Genomic DNA, 12,422 nt, shown 5'->3' with positions numbered 1-12,422 from the left:
ATATTAAAGCCAGTATTACTGGTGACCCTAATTGTAAGGACAACAACAAGTCCAGCTTAACTAACTCATCATTTGCTATATAGTATACTTAGTACAGACAGTACAGTTTTCTTAAAAATCACAAATTTTACACGCTCTTCAGTACCATTTCATTAAAAGTAACGTTTTGCAGCTGTTTTCATTGAGTTTGACCATTTCTATGCCAGAAGTCAGTGCAGCTGGATGAACTTTGTCTCTGTTTTTAATCAGCGAAAATCACTGAGCACAGACGATTCAAACAAGAGGCTGTTCTTCATTTCTTTCGCATTCCCTTTGATACAGTTAAAAAATATTCAGGTTGAATAAACAACAGTGGCACAGTCTCTATGCTATTCATCAAATATGCAGGTGCATCAGGTTGCCTTTGTACTTGTTAATGTTGTTGGCATCAGCTACACAATGGACCTAGAGCGAGCACAACAGAGCCAGCAGTGCACGGGCAGGAATGCATTTCTTACTTGGAAATTCCGACACCACTTAAAGAAGCAAGGAATGGGCGGAATCTGACCCTTCAATGCAAACTCTGTTTGCCAGCAACCAAGCTGCTCTTAAAAGAACCCAACCTTAACAAACATCTGGAAGTAATTTCTTTTTAAAAACTAACGTTAGCCTACTGCAAATACCTTGTTTTAGTTGTGGTAGCTACCTGGGTTATGTGTCACTTCAGTGTCTTCCATGTACTATTGCTGTGTGATTTATTACTATTACTGAAGGCTACTCACCACCGAGCTAACACTGTTAGCTGGCGTTACCTGAGGTTAGTTCATAGACTGCAGACCGTTAGACTTGATGAATAGCATTAACAACCTGCTAGCTGCAAATTGTCATGTGCAGTTCAGTAATAGTAATAAATCACACAGCAATAGTACATTCATGTGAGAAGCATGACAATATATTAAGCAATCCAAAGTATTCAGAATACGTTACTCTCATTGGGTAACCCAACAGAATACGTTACAAACTACATTTTGGGGCATTTATTCTGTGATATGTAGTGGAATACAAGTTTAAAGTAACCTTCCCAACATTGTCTATCATTTAATATAATGATAGTGCCAACATATGCCCTTTTTCATCTGAAATAGCCTCCCATAAAATATGACAATGAAAATAATTCACTGCTAACATGAGAAGATAGGGGTGTGGTGCAAAACTACATACATCGAACTTGGGTGATGCGGTGGAGGTGATGTGGGTAGTGCTTCCCCCCAGCTGTTCTCTGAAGCAGTCTGTGAATGGCAGCAGGAGGCCCATTGCTAAGATCCTAGAGCAGAGCCTCTCAGCCTCCTCTGGCTCATCCGCTTGCTGTTGCAAGAACAGCTTCTCCAGAAGAGTTCGACCTGGACATCAGGGAGAAAACAGAAAAACAGAATTTTTTGTGGGACGTACAGTGGCACAAAGATTCGTATCAGGCTACCATAATGTGCACTGGCTACCTACTCCTTCTAATCCTTAGGATGGGCGAAAGGCAGAGATGGATCAAAAGGGATATTTTAACTGAAACTGTTCACTGATCAATTGTGTACAACTCCCGGCAAAAATCGCCATATTTGTCGGATGGTCTTTCAGTTTTGTTTTGTTTTGTTTTTTTACTTTATTTTTGTTATATAGCAGAATATTTAGATTTTTGTGACGTGTACCTCACAAACTTTTGTATATAACAGGATATTTTTAAAATGGTTTAAAATGGAGCACTGTAACAAAAAATAATTTCCCCCAGGGATCAATAAAGTATTCTGATTCTGATTCTGATTCTGATTTTCCAGATTAAGTCGAAGAAAAATATGTATTCACTTACTGTTCAGCAAAAAAGTGGAATTATCATTTTAAAAAATCACAATTATTATGATACCTTTTCCACCTCCTGGCTCAGCTTTTTCACTAATAAAACCAACCTGGTTCCACGTTTCTCAGCTAGTAGCTGACATCAGCTTTGCTGCGTGGAGCTTTGTCATGGAGTCTTCACTTCACCTTCTTTAAAAAGATATGTGTTTTTTAAAGAAGTGGTTTGACACTCTCATCGACAAAATCTATTATTATCCTGAAAAATGACATCATCATCACCAAACCCATGTTCTGAATTTACTGATGTGATGACAGCATAATTTTGACTAGCGCATATTTGTGACTCAACAATGGCACTCAGCAGTCTACTTTTCCTTTGAATTTTTTGAATGTCAATAGAATTTTATTCAGTGTAATTCTTACAGATCTGTCACAAACACTGACATCTCTGTCTACACATTTTTGTTTGGATGGTTTGTGGGGTTGTTTGTGGACTTTCTATTTTCTTTGAGTTTTCTCTCCTGGTGCTTTGAGATCTTCCATCTAGCCAAACATTTTCCTTTTACAATGTCTGTTGTTTGTTTCCATCCATCCATTGATATTCTTCTGTTTACACAATTAAGGGTTGTGGGAAACTGGACAGCTCACCAGTCTGTCACAAACATGTTTTGTATTGTGAACCAGAATGACGTTTTTCACATTTTAGTATGAGGCTGCCATATTAAAGCAAAGTACCTTCATGTACCACAACTGCTACAGCACCTTACTGAGGTTACTGAGACATTACCCACTATGTCCAATGGTCCTGAGTCGTTGCCCAGATGCTGCTGATGTTTTGGACTTTGTAGTTTTTTGATTCATTGCTGAGTTTTTACCTTTTTTTACCATATATTTTCCTTAGTGCAGTTAGTCTTGTTTTCACTTTCTGGTTGTGATTAGTTTATTTCTTGTTCTGTCTTTATTTGTGAGTTATCCTATATTAAGTTGTGTCTGTGTTTCCCTGTTTGGTTATCACATATCACTCCCTGTTTTATTTGGATAGTTATTTTTACCTTTTGCCTTGCTTTTAGTTTTACTTCACCCTTGTCTCGTCTTCTGATTCAGTGTGTCTTGTTTTCTCTAGCTGTTTCCACTGCCTTATAGAGGTGGGAATCACCAGATACCCCATCATCTGATAAGATACAATACCACTGCATTACAATCAGTGTATTACAATAACATATGTAAATGATAAATGGCCTGCATTTGTATAGCGCTTTTCTAGTCATTAAGGACCCCAAAGCACTTTACACTACATTCAGTCATCTACACATTCACACACAGGTGATGGCAGCTACATTGTAGCCACAGCCACCCTGGGGCGCACTGACAGAGGCGAGGCTGCCGGACACTGGCACCACCGGGCCCTCTGACCATCACCAGTAGGCAAACATGGGGTTAGTATCTTGCCCAAGGATATTTGGCATGCAGCTAGGAGGCAGCCTGGGATCGAACCACTGACCTTCTGATTAGTGGCTGACCTGCTCTGCCACCTGAGCTACAGCCATGTATTGTGGGATATCACCTATTATGTCTTCACAGTTAAGCATTCTCAATATCAGTTTTATCCAATAATATAAAGTGGCATGCCAGCACTGTCAGTAAAGCCTGAATAAATGTTGTTAGAATATGAAGTCAGTCTGCTCTCCAAAAGTTGATCCTGTTCATCTGGACGTAGCGTTTTGGGGAAACCTGCAGTCAGCTGAGACTGAAGAAGTCACCTGGATGAGTGATGAAACGTTTCTCCCACAAAACGCTACGTCCAGATGAACACAATCAACTTTTGGAGATTTACTTTCCTGGATGATTGAGAATGCATCAAGATCTGATTTGCCAGTCATGAGATGTATTTATCTCAGAACTGCCACTGAAAATTTGGTTATGATTTGCCTGTCAGATTTGATCCAAATGTAGCCCAATAAGGAGTCTGTTTGCTTCATAATATTGCCATAAAGTTCCCAGTTGCATCAGCAGCACCTCACTAGCACAAGCAGCAAGCAGAGCCATCTGGCCTTTACTGATGTCAAACAGCTTGACAGAAGTTCATATAGAGTTTTTTTTAAACTCTTTAAATATTCCCAGAGTGATATAGGGACCTGATATAGGACCTTGCATATAGTATTAACCCTTTTGACTAAGTAACAAGTTAAATAATTCCTGCTTACACCCACACATGTCCACACACTGTTTAATACTCACCTGTAAAGACATCCTGAAAACCACAAGTAGATACTTGTCCACATGAAAATCTTCTCGTTCCACAGATGGGCTGGCTGCCTCCTCCTGTGTGGCCCCCCAAATATTCTCCTGAGCTCAGTAAGCCACCTCCATCTTCCTCCTTGCCTCTCAATCGCCTGTCTAGTTCCTCTGTCCAGTCAGCTGAGCGACTCAAAGGGCTAGCAAGGCTTCTGGAGCGTTTTCTGCGCACCTGCCAACCTTCAGCCATCATCCTGTAACATTTATGTTCCCGGTTAGCTTAGCTTTGCAAGTGCATTTCTTGCAATGTGTTTACAGTTAGTTTTACTTTTCCACAGTTTTCTGATTTCTTCCATTTTAGGCAAACTGACAGAGCCTTCATCCTCTCCATAGATAAAGTGCTCAACTAAACATTAAAACGCATGTTTACGGCTTAGTACAAAAGCGTTTAGCCTCTGTGGACCATTTCCTTCTTGTAGACACAGTGAGATCATCCAAAATATCACAGAAAGATGATTTGCATCCAATAATCAGTGAACACATTAAACTACTGTATTACTTCACAATCGTTTGTTGAGAAAAATGTTATTACAGAAACACTCAGATGTTTGTGTAATAATGTAATGTTCATCTTGAGTTTAGCCATGAGTTCAGGAATTGACATGAAATTCTTACATATGTCAGTAACAACTCATCCAATCTATACATGTAAAGAGAAATCAAACCATAGAGTTCCATAAATTATCTGCAATACTGAAAAATGACCCAAAGAAAAACTATTAAATACATGAAGAAAAGAGAGTGTGGAAAAAGGCACAGAAGGTTACATTACACCAGCTAAACTCTATGAGTGATTAAAAAGCAAGTCTGCCACTTAGTGCAAATTAATACGAGTGAGTTAGATCCAGACTAGACAGTGGAGTGAAAAGAATCATCATAAGAGTTCTCCAAGTGCCAAGCATCACTTGTGGAGCGCTAAGGTGCAATTGTTTTAGAAAACAATAAGCAATGCACTCAACTGCCATGACAGGCATTGCTCACCATGCAAGACTCAATTACTGAAGAAAAAGCATGTTTAAGCACATTTAAAGTTTGCTTAACAACATTTAGACGAGTGGAATACTGGGAGAACTCTTTAGATGCCATAATACACAACATGTTTGAGGGTCAAATATGCTGCATATCACCCCAAAAAACCACCAACAGTGAAGTTTGGAGGGGGGAACATCATGGTGTGGGGCTGTTTTTCAGCATACCACACTGGCACGTTTCATATAATTAAGGAAGGATGAATGGAAATATGTACCAAGATATTCTTGACCAAAACCTGTTGCCATCTACCAGGATAATGAAGATGAAATGAGGGTGCACATTTCAACAAGACAGAGAAGAAAACAAGAAAACCAAACGTTTCAGAGAAAGAAAAGAAAATGGCTAGAATCCTGCTGACCTGAATCCAACTGAAAAGAACTAAAGCTCTGAGTTCATAGAAGGGTCCCATCGAGCACTCAAAATTTGAAGACTGTTTGTGTGGGCCGAAATCACACTTGAGCAATGAATTTCCTCCATGCAACTGTACAAAAGTCCTTGTTAGTGATGACAAAGTATTAAAACGTTTTCAGTGTGTTCAATACTTTTTTTCCTGAGTCATTTCTCATTATTATAAATACCCTAATTTATGCACAACTATGGTTTGATTTCATTGCATGTGTGAATTGGATGGGTTGTTACCAACATCTGGTGAGAATTTCATGTCAATAGCACCTTTAGAAATATATATTTTTTTAGAATACTGACGACGTATACAGTACTTATTTTAAACACTAAATACGTCCTTGATCTAGTGGTTTGCTTACAGTCTAGCAGATCTCTCATTATTAATGCCTTTTACTACAAGAAAATTGCTCAGTGCCACTTTGCCACAAACCTATGTTTCTAAAACAATGAAAATAACAGCGAAAATGTTGAGATTATTCTTGAAAATAAGAGAAATTATGAAAACGAAAAGAATATAGTCTGTTTTAATCCACGTGGGGCTAAGATTTGAGTTTTTTGTATGTGCTAAATAGGCTAATCTTGTTAGATGTTACGTTTTAAATTAGGTCTCATATGATCATTTTGACATTACAGTGCTTTAAAATTCTAGAACCAGTATCAGCCATGCAAACAACCAGTACCTGTGAAAGTTATGGTGAGCTCTGCGTGGGGAGAGGGGGCTATGAGATGGTGAGTGCCCTGGGGAACTGAGCTGTCTTGTAGTGGTTTTGATGTAGGACGGGAAGATGGGAGGGTAAGGTTTCACCACAGGACTAGAGCAGGTGGCGGGGTGGGCAGACTTGAGGAGGCGTTTGGCCAATGTGGGGCTCTCCTGAGGAAGTAGTGGGCTAAAGCAGGCGCTGCTCCTCCTAAACTGCTGGTTGGAGGGGGAAGCCTTGGTGCTGGTAGAGGGGCTGGGTTCAGAGTCAGCACTTAAGCAGTCCTCAAGAGACTCAGCGCTGGTACCTGAGCCTAAGTGAATCTCACCTTCTTCAAATACAGTTCTTGAACTCAGTCCGTCTAGTGGCTCAGGACTTCTATGGTTGTCGTCTGGCAGTGGAAGACTGAGATTAGCATCCATCTCAAGCTCCCTCACCTGCTCCTGCTGGGTTTCAGCACTTGCTCCCTCCTCTTCCCCTGTGATTTTCCCAGTGCTGTCAAATGTAAAATCGTGGAAACTGTTACCAACAGTTGTCATGGTCACCGGGCAGACTGTTGCCCCCCCTTCAGTAGCTATGGAAATATCTGTGTGAGGGCACTGCTGAAGCAAAGCATGCTGGTCTTTTGTGCCTGTGGAAACACAAAGAGCAGCTTCTCTTTGCCCCTGCCCCTTTAGCTCCAGATGCCTGTCCTCATTCTTCTCAATAACCTCTGCGTTGAAGGGGCTATTCTGTGTGGGAAGTGGCTCGTTTTGCTTGACAGAGCCAATAATAGATCCTCCCTCCAGGAATGACAAGGCATCAGACCCCAGCTCTAATTCTGGGGTCAGGTCAAGCACCTCAGGAGGAGTTAATTTAACTACCCCATTACTCTGTTTCCTCCTATCCTTTCCTTCCCCCCAAATTAGATTCCTTCCTCCCCCTCCTTGTGTTTCCACAATTGAGGTAACCCCCCCATGCTGCTGTTGCTGGAGCCTTATAGCGAGCTGGATATCCGCAAGCAAATCCTCATGGTCAGCTGCTGAGTGGAAACTGTAGATATCAGTGTCTGATCCTGAGCTCCCTCCCTTCTGCCCTCCATCTTCTGCAGGAGAGTTTGCGGTCGATGCTTTCTGCTGCATCTCATGCTTCTCGTCTCTCTCATCTCCATCATCCCTTTTCCCCTGCTTCTTTCTCTTCTCAGGAAAGGCAGCCTCAGTGTCCGACTGCCCCAGCTCATCTGCAGACAGATCAGGTGTTTTTGTGCTGTCCAGCTCATCGTGCTGAGATGCTAAAACATCCTCTTTTGAGCCTTTCACTGATGAACACACGTCTCCTTTTCCTTTAAGGTTACCCTTTCGCTTCCGGATGGAGAAAACAGAAGACTTGGACTCTGATTTATTTTTATTTTTTAGTCCTGTGCCGTTCGTCACTCCCCTTCCTCCTGCACTGCCTGTTCCTTTACCTCCATGTTTACCATGGAGTTTCTTTCCTCCTTTTTTTACGTCCCCTCCTCCCTCTCTCCATCCTTCATCTAGCGATGGGTAGCTTCCGTTGCTTGATGCTGCTGCTGCTTTCTTTTGCTTTGTCTCTTGGTTACCCATGTTGATGGAGCAAGAAAGCTCGATGACTAGCTGCCGCTTCCTCAGGTCATGCCTAGAAGAGCTTCTAGGACAGTATTTAGATGCTCAATTTCAAGCTTCTTGCCCAATTTGTGGATGCACGTCTGGTGAAGGAGGAGCCGCTGCTGCGGCTGCTGCTGCTATTGATGATTGTTCTTTTAAGCTCTCCTGTGTGACGATCTTCCTTGTTGTTTTCCGGTGACGAAGGCTCGCGTGGCAGTGATGTTGACACTGATGCAGAGTAGACATATGGCTCCCTCTTCTTCCACCCCTTTCTCACTCTGTGTTACCCTCCCCCTCATCTCCATCTGCTGAAAGGAATGACGCAGGCACTGTGTGCTCAGTAGAGTGCTTTTTTGTGAGGTAGACTGGGAGAAATGGAAAGACTGGAATGGAGGCACAAATCTTTCAGGACCTGGGAAGAATAAAGGTGCTGCTGGTAGCTCACACACTGTGCAGCTGGGGATAGGTTATAAGGGCCTTCATGTTGGTCTTTGAACTAAAAACCAACATGAAGGATAGATTTTTCTTAATAAAAAAAACAGTTATTAAAATATCTGTCAGAAATAGTCAAAGCTGAATAAGATTACAGTTTATAAGCTGAAATGGATCATATTCTGTGTGGTTCAGACCATATAAATATATTGTCTCATAGCAGTTAGCCCCACTAACTATAATGTCAATGTAAAAAAGAGCTTGCAAATGAAAAGGAAGATTGTGTTTAAAATGTGTAGTGGCAGAAAAAAAGGTTCTTTCATTCAGTTGATGAGCTGAACTGAGACTTTTAACTTACTATAACAGAAAAACTTGAAAATAGAGACGACTCTGAAAGGACTTAATCAGATTTAAACCTGTGCATCTGTGAATACTTTCAGCCTCAAATGCACTTGAATTATCCATTCAAAGAGAGTTGTTCACAGTGGAAACACATGGGCTCTTTAATGACTCTTCTTTGTGAAACATCTTTAGCAAGCAAGCAATTTATTTATATAGCACTTTCAGAACAACACAGCTGAACACAAAGTGCTGTACACTTGGCATGCCACAAATGATACATGAATAAGTTTAAAAAAGGAGAGAGAGATTTACTCAAAATAAATAAATAAAATAAATAAAAACTTAAAATAATACAATTAGCACAAAATAAAAAGTATGCAATGATACTTAGAATTAAAAACAATAAAATGAGCACAATAGATTAAGAACAATAAAATCAATAAAATCAGGGTCATACTACAGAAGCGTAGAGCTGCCACCCAGGCAAAAGAAAAATACAAGTGTATCACGTTATAACGTGAAAAGTTTATTGTTCTAACAAGATACTTTTCCTGTTTGTACAATATACTTTTCACGTTTGAACAACATAATATCACGTTATTACAATATACATAATTATCACGTTCGTACAATATGAATATTATATTGTACGAACGTAAAAAAAATACCATTACAATAACATTTTTTATTGTAAGAACGTAAAACGTGTTGCGTTCGGAAACCCAAATCCATGGTAGTTGTGGAGAGCTCACGCTCTTCAGAACTGGCACTTAACTTTGAATGCCCTGCTTTCAACATGGACACAAACACTGATAGCCCACTTCTGAGATTTCTTCGGAATCGTGGTGTACCTGAGGACTGTCTCTTACGAATGCTACAAGAACACGTAAGCGCTCTCTTGAGGGGGAAACTTGTAAAACTCGCTTTTTACGAAGTTACAGCGTCTAAAAATATGACATATTGCTAAGTTAGCAACCACAGCGGTTTTCGCTTCTCTCGCTTTGACTGCGTAAGGACGTAACGGTAGGCTGCATTGGTGTGGATGTATATGGAATGGAGAATGTAAAACAAATTAACCCGCTGTATAAAACTGGGTCGTTGTATGACCACATGTTACTACTTAACCCGTATGCAGATTCCAGGTTTCTTAAATATATCGCTATATTATGTGATGCACAATGTTTCCTTGTTTATCTAAAAACAAATGAATTAAACTTTGTTTATATTGATATTTGGCTAAATTTAAAAAAAACAGTGAGTTCAACCCTTTGTGCTCTGTGCAACTGAAAGATACGTGAATACTAATTTACTTTTTCAAAGGTGGGCGTTGTATATACTGTAATATTTCTATTAATAACATGTTAGAGAATCTCATTAATGTTGCTGGCATAGAGAGAGGAAAAGAATAAATGCTAAATATTGATGCCTGCCACTAAAATAATAACAGACAATTATCAAAACACATGTTAAATGTACATACATTTTTTTAGTGAGGTACCTCATGTGGTGTGGCAGCAGGTATACCTTGTACTTCTGTATAGTAATAAATATCTCTGTTATTACAGATTGATGTCACAGTGATTGATTTCATGGATGACAAGACCCTGTCTGGTTACATCCCAACATATGGTGACCGGATAGCTGCCAGACGGTTCTGCTTGGAAAACAGTGGTGCAAGTACTAAAGAATCAAGAAAAAACTCATTGCTCGAAAAATTAAAGGAAAAGATGGGAATCAATGAAAATGAGAAGAAACCTGATCATGAGGAGGCATTTGTTTCTAAGAGAAAAAGAACATATGCAAAAAACAACAAATGGGCTGAGAAAAAGACTCGAAAAATTGAGTTAGGGTGGATCCATGAAGGTAAACAAGTGAGAAAGCGCAGAGGAGGAGGAACAAGGACCTTTGATGTGCCCAAAGACTCCAAAAAAGCTGACATATTACAGTATGCTAAAGATCTTTTCTTTCCAAGTGGAAAAAGCAAATTTGGAAGATGGGAGGTGTTCAGTCATGACATATTAGACTATCAGGAAGAGGCCGTATTTGATGAAGATGTCACAGTTGGAGAACTCTATTCAGCACTTAAAATGGGAATGTTGAGATTTTACTTGTGCACAAGAAGATTTTCCAATGATGAAAATGGAGATGAAGAAGCTTCTCACACTGTTGTGATCTCATCATCAGAATCTAGGAATGCTGATGAAGATGTATTATTAGACACATCTGAGGTAATGATTGGACCCTACCTTGGAGAGCCTCTGCCTTGTCAACTTGATGACACTGTAATAGATGAACCATTCCTGCAGTTTGAGGAAGATGATCTGGTCATCACATCCATTACACTTCCTCCAACAAACACAGCAGTCAGTAGTCCAGATACATCTATAAGCAATGAAGCAATAAGCTCTGCAGGATCATATGATGTTGTCTGTGTTACCATCAAACTTCACAGGGTTACTATTCTGGAGGAGATGATCAGCCAGTTCAAAGATCCAGCACTCCTCATACACCCTCTAAAATACACCTACATTGATGAAAAAGGAGCTGATGCAGACGGTGTATCAAGAGATGTGTATGCTGCATTTTGGTCAGAGTTTGTGGACAACACAGCTGAAGGAGAGGAGTTCAGAGTGCCATCACTGTCTCCTAAATGGCAAGAAGAAGAGTGGAAATCCATGGGTAGAATTTTACTGAAGGGATTTCAAGACCATGGATATTTCCCTTGTCGCCTTGCTCCTGTTTTCACAGTGGCACTCATCTTCGGTGAGAATCAAGTATCAGATGATCTGTTGTTTGAAAGTCTTCTCTTTTACCTAAGTCAATCAGATAGGGATCTGATAACAAGGGCACTAAAAGAAGATCTTTCAGATGAAGACAGGGATGAAGTGCTGGATCTCATGGATCGCCTGGATATATCAGTGCTTCCAACCAAAGAGAACTTAAAAGGCCTTCTTCTGAAAGTCGCACACAAACAATTAATCCAAAAACCAGCATATGCCGCAGAGAAAATGTCCTTAGTTGCAAGCTACTTCCTAAAAGAAGCTTTTCAAAGCCCACAAGATGTCCTACAAATGTATGAGGATAAAAAGCCAAAAACGAGAAAGCTTTTGAAGTTGCTTACTGCCTCTCCCACCACTCAAGCAGAGAAGCAGAGCTTCAGATTTCTGCACCAGTACATCAGAGGACTTGATGATACAGGGCTCAGAAGGATGTTCAGGTTTCTTACTGGGTCAGATGTCATCTGTGTTGACAAGGTTGAGGTACTGTTCACGCCTGTGGATGGACTGGCACGACGACCTGTGGCACACACATGCGGCCCTCTTCTGGAACTACCATGGACATACACGTCCTACCCAGAACTACGAAATGAACTGGACAATGTTTTGGCTGCTAAAAGCTCTTATGAGTTCAGCATAGCTTGATTAAAGTCCATCATGTTTAAACCAAAGAATGAAAGGTTTGCACTAACAATGACTGGCTATGAAGCTCTAAAGTTTGTTAAACCCAAAAACAGGGAATACATCATTGTATAAAAAAAGAAAGAGCTTAAATTTCAGGGAAGTGTTTTATTTCATATTTGAATTTATTTTCAAAAATTGTGGATAACATCAATTTGTTTCCACCATGAAAAATGTAAATTTCAGTTTAAATTTTCATACTTAAAAGTTTTACTAGTTTAAATGTTAACTAATTATGTTTAATAAGTTCATATGGTTAGCAGCAAGAGGTGAACTATGCTTATTATTAGTTCTTATCATGTGTCAAGGTCCTTTTCCACAGGTCTGTGGTG

General features: G+C 40.1%; 2 protein-coding genes across 2 annotated transcripts in view; one reads left to right on the top strand and one right to left on the bottom strand.

Moving 5' to 3' along the window:
* Positions 1–8,145, bottom strand: part of fmn2b (formin 2b) — a 55,810-nt gene extending 47,665 nt beyond the window's left edge. Inside the window, exons 1-3 of the mRNA XM_026177564.1 lie at positions 6,237–8,145; positions 4,063–4,313; positions 1,201–1,379 (exon numbers count right to left, since the gene is read on the bottom strand). Of these exons, the coding sequence (XP_026033349.1) occupies positions 1,201–1,379; positions 4,063–4,313; positions 6,237–7,837 (2,031 nt within the window). The 5' untranslated portion in view covers positions 7,838–8,145. The remainder of the gene's footprint in view (positions 1–1,200; positions 1,380–4,062; positions 4,314–6,236) is intronic.
* Positions 8,146–8,183: 38 nt separating this feature from the next.
* Positions 8,184–12,054, top strand: LOC113028424 (uncharacterized). The gene is made up of 2 exons (XM_026178676.1): positions 8,184–8,294; positions 10,198–12,054. The coding sequence occupies exons 1-2, from the start codon at positions 8,247–8,249 to the stop codon at positions 12,052–12,054; spliced, it is 1,905 nt and encodes a 634-aa protein (XP_026034461.1). The 5' UTR covers positions 8,184–8,246.
* The last annotated feature ends 368 nt before the right edge of the window (positions 12,055–12,422 follow it).

This window comes from Astatotilapia calliptera, chromosome 8 (genome assembly GCF_900246225.1).
Source record: "Astatotilapia calliptera chromosome 8, fAstCal1.2, whole genome shotgun sequence".
Classification (NCBI taxonomy): domain Eukaryota; kingdom Metazoa; phylum Chordata; class Actinopteri; order Cichliformes; family Cichlidae; genus Astatotilapia; species Astatotilapia calliptera.
The sequence above is the reverse complement of the archived record's forward strand: the minus strand, read 5'-3'. Positions and strand labels throughout refer to the sequence as shown.

What these genes read in the sequence shown, in the direction of transcription:
- LOC113028424 (XM_026178676.1), top strand. Translation starts at nt 8,247, where the DNA reads ATGGAGGCACAAATCTTTCAGGACCTGGGAAGAATAAAGGTGCTGCTG. An exon ending in GAAGAATAAAGGTGCTGCTG is followed by an intron (nt 8,295 to 10,197) that starts GTAGCTCACACA and finishes CTGTTATTACAG; the next exon opens with ATTGATGTCACAGTGATTGA.